We start from the raw sequence: 25245 nt of genomic DNA, 5'->3' as shown, positions 1-25245 counted from the left end.
ACTTTGAATGCTCTTCTTTCTTCTTTTCATCAACCTTTAACTTGCAGCACACCACAGATGGACATGATGGGGAGAATTTTCACTTCCAGTAGCTGTGCTTGCTCAAGTATTGGAGATTTGCCACTATATTCAGTTTTGTTTCTTGATTGGCCTTCACTGCTGTTCTTCAGAAGGGTACCAGGTTTTAATGTGTGAGGTAAAAGACTTAGAGTAGTATTAATAGTGGGCCGGAGGTGGGGTTTCTTTTTTTCATAGTGAGTTAAATCTTAATGTTTAAATGTTAATGGTTAAAATGGTTCAGGGAAAGAAGCTGGGGAGACGTAGAGTAAATAGTTACATTTTTTACTCTAAGAATAGCAACACAGCATATCTGTAAGGAGTTATGTCATGGTGACAACAGAACACATAGAACTGGGATCCAAATCTATATGGTATGAGAAATGGTCTCTCTTGTGTAGAATTTGTTCAAGTTAATATTTACTCAACAGAGTATAGATCTGAGCTTACTACAGAAAAGAGATTTGCAACAAGTAAGCAAATGAGTAATAACCAAATAAGATGTAACACTGATGGTATTCCAGCTGAATTCTTCAAATCTGGTGGGTTTGCACTCGCATGAAGACTTGATTTAATCATCCAATACATTTGTGAGGGAAAAGAACTCACCAAGCATTCTTTATTGCATTCATTGACTTGACCAAAACAAATTTTGAGCACTATACTCCAAAGCATTTGATATAATTTCTTCATGGTAATATGAGTGCAACTTTGGAAGATCTCAAACACACCTTCAAAATCTGGTCTGGGGTCAAGCAGGCCAGTAATACCTCTGTAAGCTCAGTTGGCTGGAAAGCTGGTTTGCGATGCAGAATGACACAAACAGCACAGTTTTAATTACTTGTTGAGGCCATCATTGGAGTTCTTTCCTTCTCAACCTCATCGGAGGTATGGTGACTCTCACCACTAGTTGTCTCTCCTCAGTGACTATGGAGACTTGCACTTATTTAGAATGCAACTGACATGGTTATTCACCTCAGAGATCAGTGTTAACCATCTAGATAACTTCAGTCACCTCTACGTTAAAATTAAATTGACTGCTATGGACATACATGTTCTGCAACTTGTGGATGATCGCAGCGTCATTGTTCACACTGCAGTCGATTTGCAGACCACTCTTGTTCTCTTCAGTTTTACATGGAGGGAACTTCAATGCTGTTAAAATTCAAATCAACCCACACCTGGTCAATAAGATGTTCCTAGTCTCATCTGTGTTGAAGAGAGACTCTTAAATATGTTGAGCATATCCCTTACCTTGGAAAACACCTATCTCAAAAGGTCACCATTAACAAGGAGATCTTACACTGGTCCCACTGTCCAAACTCTGCCATTGATAGATTATGGCAGCAAATGTTTGACCACAAAGACCTCTGAAGACAACAGAGTCTGAGAGTACAGAGCACTTTCATCACCATACTCCAAAGATGTGCAGGCCAGGTGAATTGGCCATGCTAAATTGCCCGTAGTGTTAGGTAAGGGGTAGATGTAGATGTAGGGGTATGGGTGGGTTACGCTTCGGCGGGGCGGTGTGGACTTGTTGGGCCGAAGGGCCTGTTTCCACACTGTAAGTAATCTAATCTACTGCACTGAAATTGGACTGTGTGCCAGCAATACATACGAGTACTAAGGAAATTGCACCAGCACTATTTCCTCTGTATACTCTGTATTCAGTTGAAAGACAATCAAACACTAATCGCGCCCCAGAGGCCAGCTCCACATGCATCTAGGTAAAAGTCCTGAAAACACAACTTTGATAGATCAGACACTGCATCTGCATGGCCAGAAAGTGTCTCCCCTTCCAGATCCCGTTTTATCAACTCTCAAATGGCTCAGATTTCAGATGAGAGCAAAGAAAATGTTACAACAACACTCTGAAGTTTTCCTTGAAGCTAGAAACATTGATATTAATGAGTGGAAGGGGTTTGTTACCAATCATTCAAAATAGCAACAATGTGTCCACCAAGCAGCGTTTTGATTCAAAGTGGCTTAATGATGAGTGAAAGCAGAGGCAGAGAAGGAAGTAAAGGAAACAAGGGTCCCACTACCTCCTGGGAAGTTGGACCTCATGAGCTAAGGGTCTGTAGGTCAAGATTTAGCCAGTTGATTCCCATGAAGATTCATGACAGAAACTTGTGACCTCTAAGTAGACATCATCCTCAAATTGAGGGTCAGTCACCATTAGCTTTTTCATATCATCAACACAGTGCTCCTGAGAACAATTGGATATCGTGAGGCCTTAGTTCTGCTATTCTGCAGCTGAGCTATCTCTATTTGGGATATGGGTGTGTTCCAATGGGAAGAGGGTGGGCATCCCATGTGGAAAATACTGTTTGTTTAAGTATCCCCTAAATACAAATTTACCATAGTCTGGAGATTAGTTAATGTGGCAATGTGTTTCTGCAAGTATCAATCAATCTGAATGATCAGAATATTTTTTCCCGAGGTGGAATATAGCATATTGTGACAACATACAAATGTAGGAAATAGATTCCACAATATGCTGACCACCACTTAGATCCCAGCAATATTAGGTAGAAGGATCACCTGTACATCCCTCATTTACAGTCTTGAGAATGGTCACTTGACAGTGTGGAATTTAAAATTCGGAAGGACTACAGAGTGACTGATTGCAGTAAATCAACTAGCCAACTGAGAAGGAAGTGTTTTTATTCATTGAAGTATCAGAGTTGGACAACACACCACCTCAATGTCTCTTATGAATAAAGTCCTAATCTGGAAAGCAGGGAGTGAGACACATTTACAGTATTGATGTGTGATTGCTCTGCCCTTCCTGTGGTTTTTCTGACTCAAGACTCCACTTTGAGTCATAGAGATGTACAGTATGAAAACAGACCCTTCAGTCCAACTCCTCCATGCTGACCAGATATCTTAAAGTAATCTAATTCCATTTACCAGCATTTGGCCCATAACTCTCTGAACCCATGCTATTCATATACCCATCCAGGTGCTTTTAAATGCTAATTCTACCAGCCTCTGCCATTTCCTCTGGCAGTTCAATCCATACACACATCACCATCTGCTTGAAAAAGTTGCCTCTTCAGTTCCTTTTAAATCTTTCCCCTCTCACCTTTAACCTATGCCCTTTAGTTTTGGATTCCCCTACCCTGGGGAAATGACCTTGACTATTCACCCTATCCATGTGCCTCATAATTTTATAAACTTCTAAAAGACCACCCCACAGCCTGATGTTTCAGGGAAAATAGCCCCAGCCTATTCAGCCTCTCCCTTTAATTCAAATCCTCCAATCCTGGCAACATCATTGTAAATCTTTTCTGAACCCTTTCAAGTTTCACAACATCCTTCCAATAGGAAAGAGACCAGAATTGCACACAATATTCCAAAAGTGGCCTAACCCATGTCATGTTGGGTACAGTTCCAACATGACCTCCCAACTCCTATACTCAATACTCTGACCAATAAAGGAAGGCATGCTACACGCCTTCTTCACAGCCCTATCTATCTGCAACTCCATTTTCAAGGAACAATTAACCTATAATCCAAGGTCTCTTTGTTAGGCAACATGCCCCAGGACCTTACCATTAAGTACATAAATCCTGCCGTGATTTGCCCCAGCAAAACGTTGCACCTCGCATTTATCTCGATTAAACTTCATCTACTATTTATATGGTTTGATTTATTTTTCCTTTTGTGGTATGTGGCATAGTTACAGCTTTAAAAGTTGAATTTAGTATCAGTAGAAATAATGAAATTTTAGAACATCTATCTCGTCACCAATCTTTTATCTTTTGACCATAGACCTGAATCTAATGAACTACCTAACATAATACATCATGTCAGAGTTTGACGGGTAAATTACGTTAATCACACACTCATTGACACAAACCTCTTTTGCAATTAGGAGAAAGTGAGGACTGCAGATGCTGGAGGGTCAGATTTGAAAGTGTGGCACTGGAAGAGCACAGCAGGTCAGGCAGCATCTGAAGAGCAGGAGAGTCGATGTTTCCAGGATAAGCCCTTTAATAGGAATGTGGAGGGGGAAGAGAGATAAATAAAGGGGTGGGGGTGGGAGGAAGGTAGCTGGGAAGGCCTTCCCAGCTGGTAGATACAGGTAGGAGGTAATTGTGATAGGTCAGTGGGGAGGGTGGAGCGGATAAGTGGGAAGGAAGATGGAGAGGTAGGACAGTTCAAGAGGGTGGTGCCAAGTTGGAGGGTTAGACCTGGAATAAGGTGGAGGGGGAGGGGAGATTTGGAAACTGGTGAAGTTGATGCCATGTAGTTGAAAGATCCCAAGGTGGAAAATGAGACATTCTTCCTCCATTCATCAGGCGGACAAAGAATGTCATATCTTCCATCTTGGGACCTTTCAACCCATGGAGATTTTCCAGCAGTGGGTGGGTGGAGGGGGTGATGCTTGTAAAGCCCTCCTTCCCCAATTGGTTCTGGTACATCAGCAGAAGGTTGTCAGAAATTCCATTCAGCCATGTGTTTGGATTTTCTGAGTGTCTTCCACCAAAGTTAAAGCAGCTGATGGGGTGAAAGAGTGAGGAGATGTGTGGTGCAGACATCTCTTATAAAGCCTCTTTGTAAATAATAGTTTTCTAAATACCCCTGATCAATTGAATGCCGTGAGACAGGCCGGCTGATTATTATGCAGCGCAGTTAAAATTGCACACTTTTTTGCGACCATTACTGTGTTCCATCAGTTTCATTTTTGTCCCTTTGAATTGCACTGTACCAGTCAGAAGCCATTCTGTCTATGGTGTCCATGCTGATTCTTTGAAAGACCCATCCAATTAGTTCCCCTCCTTTCCTCTTTCCCCATAGACTTTTATATTTTTCCTTTATAAATATATATTCAATTCCCTTGTCAAAGTTATTACTGGAACAGCAGTGTGTTCTAGGTTATGACAATTTGCTGTATAAAAGTAACTCTCCTTGCCTTTCCCTGGTTCTTTTGATCCTTCAAGGCTGCAATAATTATTTTTCTTTGATTCACAGCGGTTTACCTCTGCAAGCGGACGATGCAAAATAAAGCAAGGCTCGAGTTAGCAGACTATGAAGCTGTGAGTATCCTTTTGATTCTTTTGACTTGAATGACAGCGTTTACTGGCTGTTTGGATAAGCATTGAATGACTCATCAAATATAAGAGTATCATCATCGTTCGATACTTAAAAATACCTCACACACTTCGGCTTTTAGAAAATGCCTCTCAAGCTTTTAAAATAGTTTTGAGTTTGAATTTTAAATTGCAATGAACTGACTAATGCTCAAATTATAAAGCGCATGTTAAATGAGTCATAGACAAATCATTTTAATCTGAGATCCTATGATGTGATTGAATAAGACCACTACAAACAAAACCTTCAATTATTTTTATAAAAGGTGTTCAGACAGAGCACATGTCAAAACAATGGAAAACTTCTTTCATCTGGAAAAAGAACCCTATATAAAACATTAACACTCAAAGGTACAGCTTTTTGATTTTAAAAACAATTCCTCTTTGAATTCAAACAGCACAATCTTAGGAAAAATATTTCCCAGACTTTCAGTAGGAAGTAGGGAAGTGGGATTGATTTAACTGCTTGTCCAAAAAAACAGCGTAGACAAAATGAGCCAAATGGCCGCCTTCTGAGAACCACAATAAATAGAAGCAGGCAGAGGTCATTATGAGCATCTTGAGCCAGCTCTGTGAAATCATGGCTGATTTTCTATCCTAATGCCATTCTCCCCACGATCCCCATATCCCTTAATAACTAAAATCTTGAAATCTCTCAATCTCTGTCTTAAATTATTCAGCGACTGAGGCTCTACAATCTCTACAATCACGAATTGCAAAAAATCACTTACCTCTGAGTGAATAAAACTTTCCTCATCTTAGTCCAACATAGCTTATTTCTTATTCGAACTCCCCAGAGTTAGAGAGGAGTCTGATTGTACATTGTGGAATGCTGTAGGGTGGACACTGGAATAATGTTTCCCATCGTGGAGATGGGGTGGGTGACCATAACTTGGAATATTTTTTTTAAGAACTGGGATTTCCCTTTTTTGAGAGAGAGAAGGAGGAGAATCTCTTTGTTTCAGACAGATGTTAAGATCACAAAATTCTCTTCCCCAGCAGATAACAGAGGCTGGGTCCTTAAATTTATTTGAAGTTGAGTTGCATACACTTTTGATAGACAAAGACATCATGGGTTATCATGGGTTATAAAGTACAGATAGTATAATAAAGCTGAGATGAAATCATATCTTATTGGATAATGGAGCAGGCTCAAAGAGCTAAATGGAATACTATTGCTCCTAAGTGTATGTTTATAGGATTATTCTAATTGCTAGAGAATGAAGACCTGGTCTCTTCCACCACTCCCCTGAAGACCATCATCCCATCATCCCACCATCCCAGGGATCAATCTGGTGAACACTTGTTGCCCTTCCAATTGGCCAATTATGTTCTTCCCCAGTTAAGGAGACCAAAGTTGTACATAAAACTCCAGGCACATTCTCACTGACACCTTATAAAGTTACAACAAGATTTATTGACTGTTGTACTCAAGTCATCTTGCAATAAAGGACAACATTTTATTTGCCTTCCTAATATCTTGCTGCATCTGGATGTTAACGTTCAATTAAGTGACCAAGGACACCCAGGTCTCTTTGGACATTACCATTTCTCAGTCACTCATCATTTAAGAAATTCTCTGCATTTTAGCTCTTCCTTCGAACATTGACCCTATATTCTATCGGCCACATTCTTGTCCACCAATTTATCTAAATTCCAATAAAGAAATCTTTGCATCCTCTTTGCTTTCTTGTCTTTACTTCTCTCCTTAAGCATTTACATCTTCTGTCACTTGATCCCTGCTCCACATTATTTAGTTGAAAGCCTTCCCTATCTTGCTGGTTATGTGCCTTGTCATAACATTAGCTCCTGCATTGTTGATATGAACATCATCACAACTGTAAGCTCTCATTTCTTCAGTCCTGATGTCAATGTCCAATGAATCAAAACTTTCCAAAGGAATCTACGAGCCAATCATTTAACACTTTCATTTAACGTTCTCCACTTGCTTGTTGCTCAGGTGATAATCCAGAAATTGTTACCTCTGGTTTTTAATTCAGCCACTAGCTGCTCATCTCCCAAAGCAAATCCTTTTTCTTAGTCCTTCTGATGTCTTTGGAACCTGTGTGGGCAATGACAACTGGATCTTCGAGATCTCACTGCAAGTTCCTCCCTCGTCCAGAGCAAATGTCCTGAGCAGACAAAATAGCCAAGTGCATTCACGGTCCCAGCTGCAGAGATTATGTATATTCCTCTGACTATACTGGCCTCTACTAGCATCAGTTTGCTCCTGTTATCATTTATACTGTAAGCTTTGAGGCTACTCCACTTCTGCCTCTTTGATCTGCATATGTGCCTCAATCATGGTCATAGCCTCCAGTCAATAACCATGGACCACATCAGAAGACTCTATCCTAAGGGGTTTGACTACCTCCTGCAGTAAAGATGTCCAGGTAAAGTCCACCTTCTTGATGTGTAACAGAATCATCATCATAATTTTTGTTTGATTTTAAAAAAAAATTTAACTTATTTTTCTAATCAACCTGATCAGAAATGTTATTACACATCTCTGAAACAGGTTAAGACCTGAACCTGGGCCTCTCAGTCCAAGGGTAGGGATACTACTGCTGCACTACAAGAGGGCCTGGCCTCCACCTTAATGACTCTGAGCCAAATCTGCTCCAGTTGCAGACATTTATTGCAGGTGTATTTACCCTGGATCATGGGGATGTCCTTGAGCTCCAACATTCTGCAGCTGCCACACAATACCTGTCTTTACATTTCTTATGTTACTTAATTAATTGCTGATTAAATATTACTTAAACTCTATATGTACTGACGTTATTTTAATAAGTATTTTAATTACCCCATTGGAAAGTCCTGGTTAAGCACTAGTGACATTGTGCAGTTTGTGCTCAAAGTCTTGTATGCTCCTCAGCTTCAGATATTTGACCAATGTCCCCCTATAAAAATACAGTGTTCGTTTTTCAGCCACACATTCTTGCAGAGAATTTCAGCTCCAGGACATATCTGCAGGAGTTCCTCAGGATAGTGTCCTAGGTCCAACCATCTTCAGCCGCTTCATTAATGACATTCCTCCATCACAGCGTTAGAAATGAGGATGTTTGCTGACGATTACACAATAGAACATAGAACATAGAACATAGAACAATACAGCACAGAACAGGCCCTTCGGCCCACGATGTTGTGCCGAACTTCTATCCTAGATTAAGCACCCATCCATGTACCTATCCAAATGCCGCTTAAAGGTCGCCAATGAATCTGACTCTACCACTCCCTCGGGCAGCGCATTCCATGCCCCCACCACTCTCTGGGTAAAGAACCCACCCCTGACATCTCCCCTATACCTTCCACCCTTCACCTTAAATTTATGTCCCCTTGTAACACTCTGTTGTACCCGGGGAAAAAGTTTCTGACTGTCTACTCTATCTATTCCTCTGATCATCTTATAAACCTCGATCAAGTCACCCCTCATCCTTCGCCGTTCCAACGAGAAAAGGCCGAGAACTCTCAACCTATCCTCGTACGACCTACTCTCCATTCCAGGCAACATCCTGGTAAATCTTCTCTGCACCCTCTCCAAAGCTTCCACATCTTTCCTAAAGTGAGGCGACCAGAACTGCACACAGTACTCCAAATGTGGCCTAACCAAAGTCCTGTACAGCTGCAACATCACCTCACGACTCTTGAATTCAATCCCTCTGCTAATGAACGATAATACTCCATAGGCCTTCTTACAAACTCTATCCACCTGAGTGGCAACCTTCAAAGATCTATGTACATAGACCCCAAGATCCCTCTGTTCCTCCACCTGACCAAGAACCCTACCATTAACCCTGTATTCCGCATTCTTATTTGTTCTTCCAAAATGGACAACCTCACACTTGGCAGGGTTGAATTCCATCTGCCACTCCTCAGCCCAGCTCTGCATCATATCTAAGTCCCTCTGCAGCCGACAACAGCCCTCCTCACTGTCCACAACTCCACCTATCTTTGTATCATCTGCAAATTTACTGACCCACCCTTCGACTCCCTCATCTAAGTCATTAATAAAAATTACAAACAGCAGAGGACCCAGAACTGATCCCTGCGGAACTCCACTTGTAACTGGACTCCATGCTGAATATTTACCATCTACCACCACTCTCTGACTTCGACCGGTTAGCCAGTTTTCTATCCAATTGGCCAAATTTCCCTCTATCCCATGCCTCCTGACTTTCCGCATAAGCCTACCATGGGGAACCTTATCAAATGCCTTACTAAAATCCATGTACACTACATCCACTGCTCAATGTTTAGCACCGTCCACAACTCCTCAGATACTGAGGCAGTCCATGTTCTAATTCAATACAATCTGGACAATCTGAACTCAACACATAAACACTGGCTACAAGAGCAGGCTAGAAGCTAGAAATGCTGCAGTAAGTAACTCACTTCCTGTTTCCCCAAAACCTTACCACCATTTAAAAGGCTCAAGTCCGGAGAATGATGGAATATTCCCCACTTACGTGGATGGGTGCAACTCAAACAACACTCAAGCATCCACTCCCTTCAGCACCGATGCTCTATAACAGCTGTGTGTACTATCTACAAGGTGCGCTACAGAAATTAAAAGACCAAAGATCCTTAGAAGCCACCTTCCAAACCCACAATGACTTCTCTCTAGGTGGACAAAGGCAGGAGATACATGGGAACACCACCACCTGCAAGTTGTCCTCCAAACCACTTACTATCCTGACTTGGAAATGTATTGCCTTTCCTTCACTGTTGCTGCTTCAAAATCCTTAAATTTCTTCCCTAAGGGCATTGTGAGTTACCCTACAGTAAGTGGACTGAAGGTGCTTCTCGAGAGCTGTATGGATGGGTAATAAATGCTAGCCAGCCAGCGATGTCCACATCCCACAACTGAATAAAATTAATTCCATGCCCCTCCAACACTCTGTATAGTGCATCAAACCTCTCAGTTTATTGAGTTTCAATGTTAAATTACTGATTGTTTATCATTATCATTTCAGCCTCAGCTCCTCACCTCATCACAGTCTTCATCCAAACATGGATTAAAGAGTTAAGAGGAAAGTGACTGCCCTTGACAAAGGAAGTCAATCATCTCAGACCAAGGATATCAGAATACTGTCATAGGTCCACCCATCTTCAGTTGCTTTATCATTTAACTGCCTCCATTGCAAGGTCATAAGTGGGAATGCTCGTTAAAGATACATAATGTTCAGCACTCTTTGTGACTCCTTAGATAATGAAGCAGTCCTTTCATAGAACCAGACATGGACAACATCCAGGCTTGGGCTGATTAGTGCTAAGTAACATGCACAATGCACAAATACCAGACAATTTCAATCATCAACAAAAGAGAATCAAATGATCTTCTTAACAGTCAGTAGCATTATTGTCACTGAACACTCCACCATTAACAATTTAGGACTTAACATTCAAAACAGGCTTTTGGAGAACTGATCCTTCACCAGGTAGCTACCTGATGAAGTAGCAGCACTGAAAAAGCTTGTACTTCCAAATAAACCTGTTAGACTATAACTTTGCCCATCCCAGTCCAACACCAGTACTGGCACATTTATATACTGGTCAGAGGCCAAGATGCCTGCACCATTAGCAATCTAGGAGTTAACTTTGACCCAAAACCTAACAGAGTCAAAAAGTATGGTGCTGGAAAAGCACAGCAGGTCAGACAGCATCTGAGAAGGAGGAGTTAACCATATAAATACTGGTCAGAGGTCAAGACTCCTATGGCCAGTAACTCATTTTCAAAGCATGCCCACCATTTGGCAAGGTTTAAGTCAGCGACATAGTAGAATACTGTTCACTTGCTTGGGTGAGTGCAGCTCCAACAACAGTCAAGAATTTCAACACAGTCCAGAGCAAAACTTGTACGGCACCTCATCCACCTCCTTAAACATTCATTCCCTCCATCATTGAGCCACCAACATACAGCAGAAGTAATGAGTACCATGTACCAGATGCACTGCAGCAATTTATCAAGCCTTGCAGCATGTTCCAAATGTTATTTCTACAGAAATGAAATCACTGTGCAAATATATATTTAACATCATATAATTGATATTGCCTTCCAATTGTTGAGATCTCAATGTGTCAGCAAGAATAATTGGCATAACACACAGATAGAGACAATACAGTGACAGGTAGTTAAGAGTTTTGCTAAAAGCAGTAACTTTCCATGAATATTGTGACTCTATGACTCAGTAAGTCCCAGCCAATGAAGATAATTTGGTAATTCACTCATCAATTACTATCTGAAAACACACTGCAGCAAGTGACTGCAATTTATTTTCCACATTACTTCTAAGTAACTGTCTTCCATTCACAGCATTTTACTGGAGAAACCATCCTGTTTTTATCATACAATTATTCTTGTTTGAATCATCGATTGTTGTAGTTCATGGAGACTCAATTTAAATAGATTCTGTTTGTTGTGAAGTAAACTCTTTTTGTTATGAGTCATTAACTTAGAATAGCTCAGCTCCAATGCAACAGCCAATACACGAGCTTCAATATTAACTGATGTTTCTATTAATTGGATGCCAGCTCTGGTGATCATACCTTAAATATGGATTGTTCAATTTCTAGGAGAGCTTGGCCCGTCTACAGAGAGCATTTGCAAGAAAATGGGAATTTATCTTTATGCAAGCAGAAGCACAAGCAAAGTGAGTATGAGAGAGTTTATTTTCTTTTTGATATTTTATTTTTCCGGTCAGTTCTCACCAGCACCACTATATAGTGGAGGCTCCATCTCTATTCAACTGTTTATCTGAAAATGCAATTGTGTCCAATCTTAACCTAACATTTCATGCTAATCTGAAATGGAATCCAGCCCCAAAACAGGCCCATCACCAATATTACCTTCTTCAGTCAATGGAACATTACCCACCATGGCTAAATGTCTGAACTGCAAATTTGGTCATCTCAAAAATTGATTTTTCTCTACCTTTGCTGGCCTCCCTGTCACCAGTCCTCATGCCCACCAGCTCACCAGAACTGGAGGAAACAGCACAGAAGCGCTTCATAGGAGGCTCCCAAGCACTGAGGATGTCACCTAGACAGGGGACGAAACGTTTGCAAGACAAATTCCCAGCTCGGCGAACAGAACCACAACAACGAGCACCCGAGCTACAAATCTTCTCCCAAACTTTGATCACCAGAACTCTGTGTCACAGCCCTATGCCCAAGCAAATCTTTGCACAATCATTACAATTAAAAGCTGTATGCTATGTCATAGCACATTAATTTTAAGATCCTTTAGGCATCCATATAAGTGCTAATACTCTGAATCAGAATTAGCCACCAGTGTCAGAGGTTCATTGTTAAAACGTAGAAAATAAGAGGAGTATGCAGTTTGGCCGTTTGACCATTCCATATTGTCATGGCTGATCATTCCACTTATTATCCTGGTCCTCTCCATGTGTTTTGTCTGTAAGAATTATATCTAACTCCTTCTTGAAACATTTAATGTTCTGGCTGCAACAGCTTTCTGTCGCAAAGAATTCCACTGTCCGGGTGAAAAAGTTTCTCCTCATCTCAGTCCTAAATAACTTACCCCGTATCCTTAGTTTGTAACCCCTGGTTCTGGATTCCCAGGTCATTGGGAACATCCTTGCTGTATTTACCTTGTCTAGTCCTATTAGAATTTTATAGACTTCTGTGAGATCATCCCTCATTCTTCTAAACTCCAGTGAATCTAGTCTTAACCGATTCAGTCTCCCTTCACACCACAGTCCTGCCATCCAATGGATCCATCTGGCAAACCTTTGTTGCATCCTCTCCATGGCCAGAACATCCCGCCTCAGTAAAGGACAGAATACTCCAGGTGTGATACAAGTCCTGTCCTGTACAAGTACAGTAAGACATCACTGTTTCTGTACTCAGATCAGAGTCAAAAAACAGTGCAGTTCTTTTCCCTAAATCATTCTCCCTGTCTCAAAGTGCTTCATAAACATGAATCTACTGACCAATGTATTTAATCTATTTTTCTCCCCACCCACCCACAAATTTTCTTATTCCCACTTAATGGTCAGATTCTGGGGTGTTTTTAACTTAAGAAGTACAATTTAATGAAGGTAAATTGTTGCTGATCTGACAAATAAATCTGATTATCACATTATTCATCTGACAGAGTTGATAAAAAAAGAGACAAAATTGAAAGAAAAATTCTTGACAGTCAGGAAAGAGCATTCTGGGATGTACACAGACCGGTGGTAAGTAACTTTTGGATATAAAGAAATGAAGCATTTGAAAACACTTAAAGCTTTTCAGTTTTGGGCCAGTGCAGCTGAGGCATACAGGTATGCATATTAGAAAATAATCAATTTGTAAGAAGAACTATCTCTAAAACCTTTAATTCCCAGCTGAAACATTTGTCCAGTTGTAGCAGTTCTTTATCTGTCAGATTCTTGCATTGCAGACTGGATATAGATAGCTTTTACAGTACTTTTTAAATATACACAAATATTTATACAAAGGAACCTCGATTATCCGGCATTCGATTATCCGAACATTCAATTATCCAAACAAAATACTCCCCGTTTGTGTCGTTTGGATAACTGAGGTTCCTCTGCATTGGTAAATGCAATGATTATTGGGTATTTTTGTGACTATGTATTTGTGTTGACAAGCCTCAGAAATTCCTCACAGACCTCGACAAAGACAAGGATATCCTTTTAGATTAGATTCCCTACAGTGTGGAAACGGGCCCTTCGGCCCAACCAGTCCACACCGACCCTCCGAAGAGTAATCCACCCAGACCCATTTCCCTCTGAATAATGCACCTAGCATTATGGGCAATGTAGCATGGCCAATTCACTTAACCTGCACATCTTTGGACTGTGGGAGGAAACCGGAGCACCTGGAGGAAACCCACGCAGACACGGGGAGGATGTGCAAACTCCACACAGACAGTCGCTCGAGGCTGGAATCGAACCTTTTGAGTTAAAGCAAGATTGATCATGTTAAATTGAAATATGATTCTTAGTTTATCTTAAAGAAGCCGCTGAAAATATAACAATGGTTAAAGCAATTAATGGCCTAAGTATAGATTGGGCTTAAATGTAAAAAACTGTAATGCTACCTCTCAAACATGACCAACCACAGCACAAATTATGAAGGTGACCATGAGGCAACATGTTCTGTTCAGCATTATAGGTAGTATTTTAGCAAGAAGAGGCACCAATTTGATAAGGAGGAATTTCTTCTCTCAGAGTGTTGTGAGTCTTTGGAACTCCTTTCCACAGCGAGTTGTGGGGCCAGAGTCCTTCAGTATGCTGAAGGCTGAGATAGATAAATTCTTGATCAGTAGAAAATTTAAGGGTGAGATATCCAAGGTGGGGGCGGTCTGAGTGGTCTGCTGTGCAGGGCTCTGTGCCATACTCCCTGCAAGGAGGACCTTTGCACCCCCTTGTTAACCACCCTGAGGAGAAAAACGGATAATAAAACTTTACTGAATCTTCAGAGCTGCTAGAATTGTGGTTTGACAGCTCGAAGATCAGGATGAAGGCAAATAAAGGAAAAGGGGTGAAAGGAGTACAGCAGGCAGGGCTCTCCTTAACTGCATCGGGGATGCCTGCAGCCAGTGCTCAAACTCCCAGGGCGGCCTCTTTGGATTTAATGGGGCAGCAGCATTTACTCTTGGAATTTGCCAAACTCCGATAAATGATTGAAGCAGTGATGGGGCCAATATCTCTCATGCTGAAAAAGCACGAGCAGGAGAATCAAACACAAGACCGAAAAGTAGAAGCAGTGGAGCAGAGGACCACAGCATCTGAGAATGTGGGGAGGTCTCAGGAGGATGGTCTGAACACTGGAAGATTAGGTTCGGGTCTTTCAGGAACAAGTGGATGACCTGGAAAACAAAAGTAGAAGGAAAGATTTATGGCTCGTGGCTCTCCCGGAGTGCGAGAAAGGTGAGGACCTCATCGGTTTCCTGGAGAAGTGGCTCCAGAAGTTCCTGGGGCTGGAGTTGGAATTGGGCCTAGTGAGTGTGGAACGGGCCCACTGGATGGTAATGCGCAGATCAGGGCCAGATCCATGCCCCCACCCGGTCCTAGTGCGACTCCAGCACTGTAAAGAGAAACAGTTAGTGATTGGAACAGCAAGAATACTGAGAAGAGATCCATAGGCTTTAATACACAAAGGCTCAAGAATAATGTTTTTTCAAGACTTCTCAGGAGCCATAATTAAGAAGAGAAGGCATTTGATGAAGTTAAGAGAAAATTAAGAGATCTGAACATTCAATATTCTTTGAGGTACCCAGCGGCGTTGCATTTCGCTCATGGATGGATGGTATATAATTTTGATTCAGCAGAAAAGGCAAAGGACTTTGTGAACTCTTTGAAACAAAGGACTCTGGTCGGGAGTGGAGGGGGTGAAGGGGCACCATTACGGTCAATAGTTCAGTTTTTCCTTACTTTTTCTGCCCCTTTTTTACTCCTCTCTCTCCTTTTTGTGGTTATCAGTTTTATAGATTTTGTACTGCCTTGGTGTAAAATCTGATTTATTTATCATTTCAGCCAGTTGGTATTGTCTGGGGTTTTTTTTTGCTGCTGTCCTTTTGTTTTTGGATTGGGGGTGGCTATACTTGTGGTTAAGATGTATGGAGAAGTGGTGTTGAAGGCAGAGGTTGGGTGTCCATTGTTAACACTCAGAATGTAAATAACATGTTTTCTTTATCTGTGTATTGCGTGGGACTAGGGTGTGGCCTCAGCTGGAAGGAGCCAGGATGGTAGCAACAATTGGGAAGATTGGGCAAGGGGGGAGATCTCTAGTGAATTGAGGTTTACTTAGCTGTTTGTTTAAATTAAATGTTGTGGATAGTTTTTTAGTTGCAGTAGTTTTTATAGGAGTAGTTTTTAGACTTTACAGAGTTAATGTCTTTTTCACCCACCGCACCTCAGATAAGCTTCCTCCTCGTGGGAAACCACAGGCTGCCCTGGACGACCATGGCTAGTGATTTGTGGTGCTCCTGGAATGTAAAAGGGAGCCATTCCCCCATTACAGGAAAGAAGGTGCTGTCAAGCCTTAGGAAGGAAAAGGTTGACATCGCCCTGTTGCAAGGGACGCATTTAACTGATAAGGAACATCTGAAGCTGCAGCAGGGCAATTATGACAGGGTATTCTTCTCCTCCTTTCGCTCCAAGAGTGGAGGAGTGGCAATACTGGTAAGAAGGAACCTCCCAATTCAGGTAACTGAGCAAATTAAGGACGAACATGGACGGTTCATCATTCTTAAAGTTCTAATACGTGGACAAAAGTATGGCATCCTTAATGTTTATTGTCTCCCGGCGTACCCTCTTAAATTGATAATTGATGCAGTTGCTAAATTAATGAATCTTGTGGTGCACCACACGATCACAGGAGGGGATTTTAATTGCCTGATGGATCTCGGAGTAGGCAGGATGCCAAGGGGCCTGGCAGGTACCCCTGCGCAACGTTGACAGTTGGTAGACTTGTTTCAGGAGTTGGGATTAGAGGATGTGTGGAGGCATCTCCACCCTAATGGAAGAGACTTTACTCTTTATTCCAACCCACACAAGTGCCACACACAAATTGACATGTTACTTATCCCATCGGCTTGTTTAGACAGAACATTAGCTTGTAAAATTGGGAATATAATTATCTCAGACCATGCGCCAGTGTATTTTTAATAGTGATGTTAAAATCAAGGGTGGCAGACTAGATGTATGGCACTGGCGCATTCCTGTTAAGGGAAAGCAAATTTATTGAGTACGTTACAAGAGAGTTCAGGGCCTTCTGGGATATCAATTTGGGTATGGCCAGTAATCCAGCAATACTTTGGGAGGCCACTACGGCATATATACCAGGCCTGATCACTTTGTATTCAGTGACTAGAAGAAGGCAGAGGGAGGACCAACAATGGATGCTGGAGACCTGGCTGAAGATAGCTGAGGAAGTAGATTATAATAGGCCTTCATTGGTCAAACTGCAGCAGGTCACTGTTCTCTGGGCTGCTCTCAACTCATTGCACACACAGGTGGCAAAAAAAGAGATCTCCTTTGCTAAACAAAGATTGGTTGAATTTGGAGATAAGCCAGGTAGATATCTGGCGTATCTGGCTAGAAAGAAAAATACTTCCCAATCCATTATGTCATTTAGAGAGAAGATTGGCACAGTTACCCATGAGCTGAAAAAGATCAATGTTAGATTTAGAGAATACTTTGCAGCATCATACCAGTCAGAGGACAGCGAAGACAGTGCAGTGAGAATGTAGTCCTTTTTTGAGAATCTTGTCCTCCCCAGCATAAACACAGAACAGGTTTCCCTGTTAAATGTGCCTGTGACAATACAAGAGGTGCAGGAAGCAAAAAAGCATCTGCAGGGTTGCAAAGCACCAGGACCAGATGGATTCCCAAGTGAGTTTTATAAGGAATTCATAAAAGTGTAGATGTATAGCTATTCTCATACACAGGATTGTCTTCTGCCCACTTGTAGGGAGGTTAATATCTCCTCATTTTAAAGAAGAGGAAAGACCCCAAAGAATGTGTTTCATACAGACCAATTTCATTGTTGAATGTTGACTTTAAAATTCTGTCAAAGGTGCTGGCCCTGAAGTTGGAAAAGGTATTGCTCCATATTATGAAAGAAGGTCAGATGGGTTTTATCAGGGGCCGTAGCTCCTTGAACATAATGCAGGTATGCCAGCAAAAATTGATGCGGAAAAGGCATTTGACTTGATAGAATGGCCGTGCCTGTTTGGTCTGGGGGAAGCCTTTGCCAGATGGGTGGTGGTATTGTATCATGATCCTAAGGCAGCAGTCATCCCAAACGGTACTAAGTCAGATAATTTTAGTATTGGGAGAGGTAGTCGACAGGGGTGTCCTCTCTCACTGCTGCTATTTACCTTGGCAATTGAGCCATTAGCTGAGGCTATCAGGGGGGACCCTGAAATAGTGGCGCCAAGGGTGGGAATGGGGACCATAAAATCACCCTATACACTGATGATGTCCTTTTGTTCTTGACCAATCCAGAGGAGTCGGTTCCTTGATTGATGCAAAAGATTTATTTATTTGGCAGTTTAGTGAGATAAAGGATCAACTTCACAAAATCGGAAGCCATGCTGGTGGGGGGGATTAGTGGAGGTACCTGACCTGAACGATGGAATGCAGTTCCCATTTAGATGGTCGTCAAAAGGTTTTTGTATTTGGGAATTTTTATTACCCCTGCCTCCCACCAGCTGTACAAAGCTAACTAACTATGTACGACTACTGGAAAGGATAAAACAGGATTTGCAGTGGTGGGAGGGATTACAGTTATCATGGTTAGGCCGAATAGCCCTGATTAAAAAGAATATTCTTCCTCGTCTGTTGTACCCCATGAGAATGCTCTTGTTGTTGCTATCCAGATGAGTGTTATGGAGGCTCAATGGTTGGCTTGGATCCTTTATCTGGTGTCACAGGCGCCCCTTAATTAAATTTACTAAATTGCAGCTCTCACCAGGTGAGGTGGGGGTGGACCTTCCAAACTTGAAGAGATATCAAGTAAGTGCCCTGTTAGCATATGTGGGTGACTGGGTACAGGGGGATTCACGGTTGATAGAGCTTGACATTGAAGTTTCGCAGTTGCGATGTCACCTAGTTAATCTTTTATTTATGGATAAGATGAAATCCATGATCAAGCAGTATAAGAGCCCAATCATTTTAAATACAATGTAATCCTGGAGGATAATGAGGAAAGACGAGGGCAATTGGTCTAGGACCTCACCGTTTACCCTGTTGACGGGTGCCCAAGGATTTAAACCTGGTGCAATAGACTCTGACTTTAAGCTATGGGAGAATAAAGAAATCTCCTGTCTGGGAGATTTGTTTGAGGGGGTGGTCTTGAGGTCATTGAGCCAACTAAGTCAGAAATATGGATTGTCTAATAGGGACCTTTTCCGGGCCTTTCAGTTAAGGGACTATATACAAAGCAAGGCCATGCTCCTGGCTCACCCTTATAAGTCAGATATGGAGAAAAGAGTGCTCCAGTGCATAGGCCCTCTTTCAGTTAGTACTTTGCATCATTTACAGAAAAGAGATGTGGAGAGACTCTGTAGGATTTGGAATCGGGAACTAAGAGAGGATATTTCACTGGCAACATGGGAAGATATGTGGGAAAATGTAAAGAAAATCTCAATATGTAACAAAGCACAGGCCATGCAATTGAAGATTTTACACAGAGCTCACATGGAGCCAGAGAAGCTAGCTAAGTTAAAGAGAGGAGCTTCTCCAGGGTGTCCCAAAGGTAAAATTACTATATGCACTCTTACACACGGCTTTTGGTCATGTTGTAAGATCCAGAGAAATTGGAGTGTCATAGTAAGGGAGCTGAAGGAAATTCTGAGAATTGAAGTCAAAATGGACCCAGTATTTCTCCCTTTGCGGTTCCCAAATTTGCCCTCTCTGGGGGAACACGGGAAGACACTGTGCAACATTCTTACCCACCGTGCAAGGAAGAACATTTTAATGAATTGGATGTTGGAAAAACCCCCAGGTTTTATGGGGTGGCGCAGGGTGGTGATGGAGCATCTCCCCCAAGACTACCTCACAAAAAGGACACACACCACAAAACCGAGCAGCTTTATAAGACATAGCAGCCCTTTCTAAATTCTATTAATGCAGATTTATCGGTAATATTAATTAAGACAGTGATGTAGCCGTAGGAATTAGTTTAGGCACCTATGGGACCCTGGGAGGGGAAGCTGGGGGAAGAAAATAGGGGTACTCCCAAGGGTGGGAGCTTCAGTGGAGAAGTGGTGAGCGAAATAGAATAAAGTAATGTGATATAATTTAATTTAAAATACTCTGAATTCAGCTTAGTTTAATTTTTATTTAGTTTGATTGTAGTTTAGTTTAAGTAGATACGTTGTTCTGGTAGAATATCAGGTAATTTATTATGAATAGTATTGTGATATGACATTGTTGTATTACCTCTATCTTCTTGTATTTTGGTATTTTTTTAATATGTAGTTGCTTTGTAAAAAAAAGAAAAATTTTTTAATAAAAAATTTATATAAAAAAAGAGAAGTCAAGGTTTATGAGGAAAGAGCAGAAAAGTGGATGTGAGGAAATGTCAGATTAGCCACCATCCTATTGAAAGATGGAGCAGGTTCAAGGGGCTGGACTGCCTACTCCTGTTCCTATTCCTTTTAGTCTCAAGTTGTGCAGAATGAGAAAGATCGATTAGAGAACACATCACCGCATCTTTTTGCATTCTGCAGTGCAATCCCTTGTGAGACCTTAAGGTGAGCACGGACCTTTTCCACAAAATGCACAGAAGTTTCATTTTAATATTGTAGCATTGGAATATTAGGTTTATCACACAATATCACCAAATACAACAAGTGTTACTGGGATTTTAATCCATCAATGGAAGAACCAGTAGGAATCTGCAAAGTCTGATGCAATTATCATGTAATCAGGCTCTTAACCTGGACATTTTCAGGCCTAATAGGGTAGAACCCCTGCTCCCGAAACCTATAAGAGAGTGACATCTGTACCATACTGGCAGTGCCACTTAGCATGCAGCTAATGCTGGTCTTAGACTCTTGGAGAGATCAGACATGGATTGCTAGTAGAGTTAAGCGTGGGCAGAATCATGGGCACAAAGAGAGGCTGAGGGCAGGAGGATCAACGTTGAGAGCAGTGGAGTGGCTGCTTGCTGACCTTGCATCATGCTGACACATGGCGCCTATCTAAACTAAAAACCTTTCACCTTCATGCAGTGTATAACCCTCTATTTCCTGCCTAATTATATATCTGTCAAATGCCTCTCAAATGTTGCTATCACATCCACCTCCACCACCTCCTCTGGCAGTGTATTCCATGAACTTATCACCCTCTATGTTAAAAGCTGGCCTCTCACATCTCCTTTAAACCTACCTCCGTTTATGGGAAACCCATATCGCCTTGTGATTGACATTTTTACACTGGGAGAATGACACTGACTATCCATTCTATCCATGCCTCTCATAATTTTGTATACTTCCATCAGGTCGCTCCTCATCCTTTGATGTTCAAGTGAAAACAAACCAATATTTTCTAATCTCCCCTTGCAGCTAATATCGTCCAAACCAGGCAACATCCTAGTAAACCTTTTCCTTAACCATTTTCTGTCCAAAGCCCTCACGTTCTTCATGTAGTTGGTCACCAGAACTCTACACAATATTGCGAATGTGCCTTAACTAAAGTTCAAAACAGCTGCAACATGACTTGACAGTTTTTATACTCTAGATCTTGATCAATGAAAGCAAACATGCCATATATTATCTTGATCACCTTATCCACTTGTGTTGCCACTTTCAGGGAACTGTAAACCTGTACACCTGGATTCCTCTGTATGTTGATGCTATTAAAGGCTCTGCAAATTACTGTATGCTTGCTTCCGTCATTAGCCCTTCCAAAATACATCACCTTGCATTTGTCCAGTTTAAACTCCATCTGCCACCTTTCCACCCAACTCTCCAGCCTTTCTATATCTTGCTATATCGTTTGACAATCTTCCTCACTATCCGCAGCTCCTCAAACCTTTGTGTGACCTGTAAATGTATTAATCAGGCCTCCAAATCTTTTAATTTGATTTGATTTATTATTGTCACATGTACCAAGATACAGTCAAAAGTATTGTTTGCATGCTAACCAGACAAGTCATGCTAACCAGACTAGACAAGCACATAAGTACATCAGGGTAATAGAACAGAATGCAGAATATAGTGTTACAGCTACAGGTAAGGTGCAGAGAAAGATCAATCCTAATACATGAGAGGTTCGTTCATAAGCCTGATAACAGTGGGGAAGAAGTGATTCTTGAGTCTATTGACAAGTGTTTTCAAATGTTTGTGTCTTCTACCCAATGGGAAAAGGTGAAGCAGAGTATAACCGGGGTGGGAGAGGCCTTTGATTATGTTGACTGCTTTCCTGAGACAGTTGGAAGTGTAGACGGAGTCAATGGAAGGAAAGCTGGTTTTCATGATAAGCTAGACTGTGTTCACAACTCTCTCTAATTTCTTGCAGTCTTGGGCAAAGCAGTTGCCATACCTAGCTCTGATACAACCGGATAGAATGCTCTCCATGGTGCATCTATAAAAATTGGTATGATTCATTGTGTAAATGCTGAATTTCCTTAGTCTTCTGAGGAAGGTGAAAATTTGGTGTGCTTTCTCAACTGTAGCATCAACATGGATGAACCACAGTAGATTGTCGGTGATAGTTACTCATAGGAACTTGAAGCTGTCGACCACCTCCACCTCACTTTATAAACATCATATGCAACAGGGGTCCCAGCGCTGATCCCTATGGAGCATCACTGGTCACAGACCTCCAGTCAGAAAAAGACCCTTCCACCACTACTCTCTCTTTGACTAAGCCAGTTCTGTATCTAGCTTACCAGCTTACCATGGTTCCTATGTGACTTTATCTTTTATATCAGCCTGCCATGAGGGACCTTGTCAAAGGTCTGGCTAAAGTCCATACAGGCAACATCTATCACCCTGTCCTTATCAATCATCTTTGTCACTTGCTCAAAAAATTCAATCAAGTTTGTGAGACATGACCTTCACCACACAAAGCCATGCTGCCTGTCCCTAATGCATCCATATTTTTCTAAATGTGAGTCAATCCTATGCCTAAGAATTTTCTCCATAAATTCCCTACCACTGACATAAGGCTCACTGGCCCTGTTGCCTTTTTAAACCAAGGAACAATATTTGGCAATTCTCCAGAATGCTGGGACTCTTCTGTGATGAAAGACGATACAAAGATTTCGTACAGGACCCCAGCAATTTCCATACCTGCCTCCATCAGCATTCTTGCTTGATCCCATCAGGTTCTGGGTACTTCACTACCTTAATGCTTTTTAACACACCCAACACCTTTTGTATGTTGACATGCCCCAGAACATCAACATCCCCCTCCCAAGACTCACCATCCACAATGTCCTTCTCCTTTGTGAATACAAATGCGAAGTATTTGTTAAAGACCTCAGCCACTTCCTGTGGCTCCAAGCATAAATTCCCTCCTTTGTCCTTGAGTAGACCTACCCTTACCCGAGCTATTCTCTTGCTCCTAATATATGTATAAAACACCTTACAATTTTCATTAACACTGTTTGTGAAAGACATTTCATGACTTCTTTTAACCCCTCTAATTCCTTCTATAAGTTCTTTCCCGCTTTCTTTACATTCTTTAAGGGCTCTGTCTGTCTTCAGTTTTCTAAACATTATGTATGCCTCCTTTATTTTTTGACTAAGCTCTCAATTTCTTTTGTCATCCAAACTTCCTGAATCTTGCCATCCTTGTCCTTCATTTTCATAGGGACATGCTGTCCTGAGTTCTAATCAACTGGCCTTTGAAAGAATACCACATGCCAGATATGGCTTTACCCTCAAACAGCAGCCCCCGTCTTCATTTCCCAGTTCCTGCCTAATATTCCAACAGTTCGTCTTCCCCCAATTTAATAGTTTCACCAAGGACTACTCTTATTCTTATCCATAATTTGACAGATTTATGGTCACTGTTTCCGAAATGCTCCCCCACTGAACCTTCACTCTCCTGCTGGGATAATTCTCTGATACCAGGGCTAGTCTGGACTAATTAGACCATAAGACCATAAGACATAGGAGTGGAAGTAAGGCCATTCGGCCCATCAAGTCCACTCCGCCATTCAATCATGGCTGATGCGCATTTCAGCTCCACTTACCAGCGTTCTCCCCGTAGCCCTTAATTCCTCTAGACAACAAGAACCTTTCAATCTCGGCCTTGAAGACATTTAGCGTCCCGGCTTCCACTGCACTCCGTGGCAATGACTTCCACAGGCCCACCACTCTCTGGCTGAAGAAATGTCTCCGCATTTCTGTTCTGAAATGACCCCCTCTAATTCTAAGGCTGTGTCCACGGGTCCTAGTCTCCTCGTCTAACGGAAACAATTTCCTAGCATCCACCTTTTCCAAGCCATGTATTATTTTGTACGTCTCTATTAAGTCTCCCCTTAATCTTCTAAACTCCAACGAATACAATCCCAGTATCCTCAGCCGTTCCTCATATGCAAGACCTGTCATTCCAGGGATCATCCGTGTGAATCTCCGCTGGACACGTTCCAGTGCCAGTATGTCCTTCCTGAGGTGTGGGGACCAAAACTGGACACAGTACTCCAAATGGGTCCTAACCAGAGCTTTATAAAGTCTTAGTAGTACATCTCTGCTTTTATATTCCAACCCTCTTGAGATAAGAGACAACATTGCATTCGCTTTCTTAATCACGGACTCAACCTGCATGTTTACCTTTAGAGAATCCTCGACTAGCACTCCCAGATCCCTTTGTGCTTTGGCTTTATTAATTTTCTCACCATTTAGAAAGTAGTCCATGCTTTTATTCTTTTTGCCAAAGTGCAAGACCTCGCACTTGCTCATGTTAAATTCCATCAGCCATTTCCTGGACCACTCTCCCAACATGTCTAGATCCTTCTGTAGCCTCCCCACTTCCTCAGTACTACCTGCCTGTCCACCTAACTTCGTATCATCGGCAAACTTCGTTAGAATGCCCCCGGTTCCCTCATCCAAATCATTAATATATAATGCGAACAGCTGTGGCCCCAGCACCGAACCCTGCGGGACACCAATTGTCACCGGCTGCCATTCCGAAAAAGAACCTTTTATCCCAACTCTCTGCCTTCTGTTAGGCAGCCAATCCTCAATCCATCCCAGCAGCTCACCTCGAACACCATGGGCCCTCACCTTGCTCAGCAGCCTCCCTTGTGGCACCTTATCAAAGGCCTTTTGAAAGTCTAGATAGACCACATCCACTGGGTTTCCCTGGTCTAATCTACTTGTTACCTCTTCAAAGAATTCCAACAGGTTTGTCAGGCATGACCTCCCTTTACTAAATCCATGTTGACTTGTTCTAATCAGACTCTGCTCTTCCAAGAATTTAGAAACCTCATCCTTAATGATGGATTCTAGAATTTTACCAACAACCGAGGTTAAGCTGATTGGCCTATAATTTTCCATCTTTTGCCTTGATCCTTTCTTGAATAAGGGGGTTACAACAGCCATCTTCCAATCATCCGGGACCTTTCCTGACTCCAGTGACTCTTGAAAGATCTC

The 25245-nt window shown here is 41.9% G+C and overlaps 1 protein-coding gene across 6 annotated transcripts in view; it reads left to right on the top strand.

Annotated features, from left to right (window-relative positions):
- LOC140482864 (regulator of G-protein signaling 7) overlaps positions 1–25245 on the top strand; it is a 440481-nt gene that overhangs the window by 328016 nt on the left and 87220 nt on the right. For all 6 annotated transcript variants that reach the window (XM_072580575.1, XM_072580577.1, XM_072580574.1 and 3 more), the window contains 3 exons: positions 5038–5102; positions 11733–11809; positions 13276–13357. In XM_072580575.1, the coding sequence (XP_072436676.1) occupies positions 5038–5102; positions 11733–11809; positions 13276–13357 (224 nt within the window). The remainder of the gene's footprint in view (positions 1–5037; positions 5103–11732; positions 11810–13275; positions 13358–25245) is intronic.

Source organism: Chiloscyllium punctatum, chromosome 11 (genome assembly GCF_047496795.1).
Source record: "Chiloscyllium punctatum isolate Juve2018m chromosome 11, sChiPun1.3, whole genome shotgun sequence".
In the NCBI taxonomy this organism is placed as follows: Eukaryota; Metazoa; Chordata; class Chondrichthyes; order Orectolobiformes; family Hemiscylliidae; genus Chiloscyllium; species Chiloscyllium punctatum.
The sequence above is the reverse complement of the archived record's forward strand: the minus strand, read 5'-3'. Positions and strand labels throughout refer to the sequence as shown.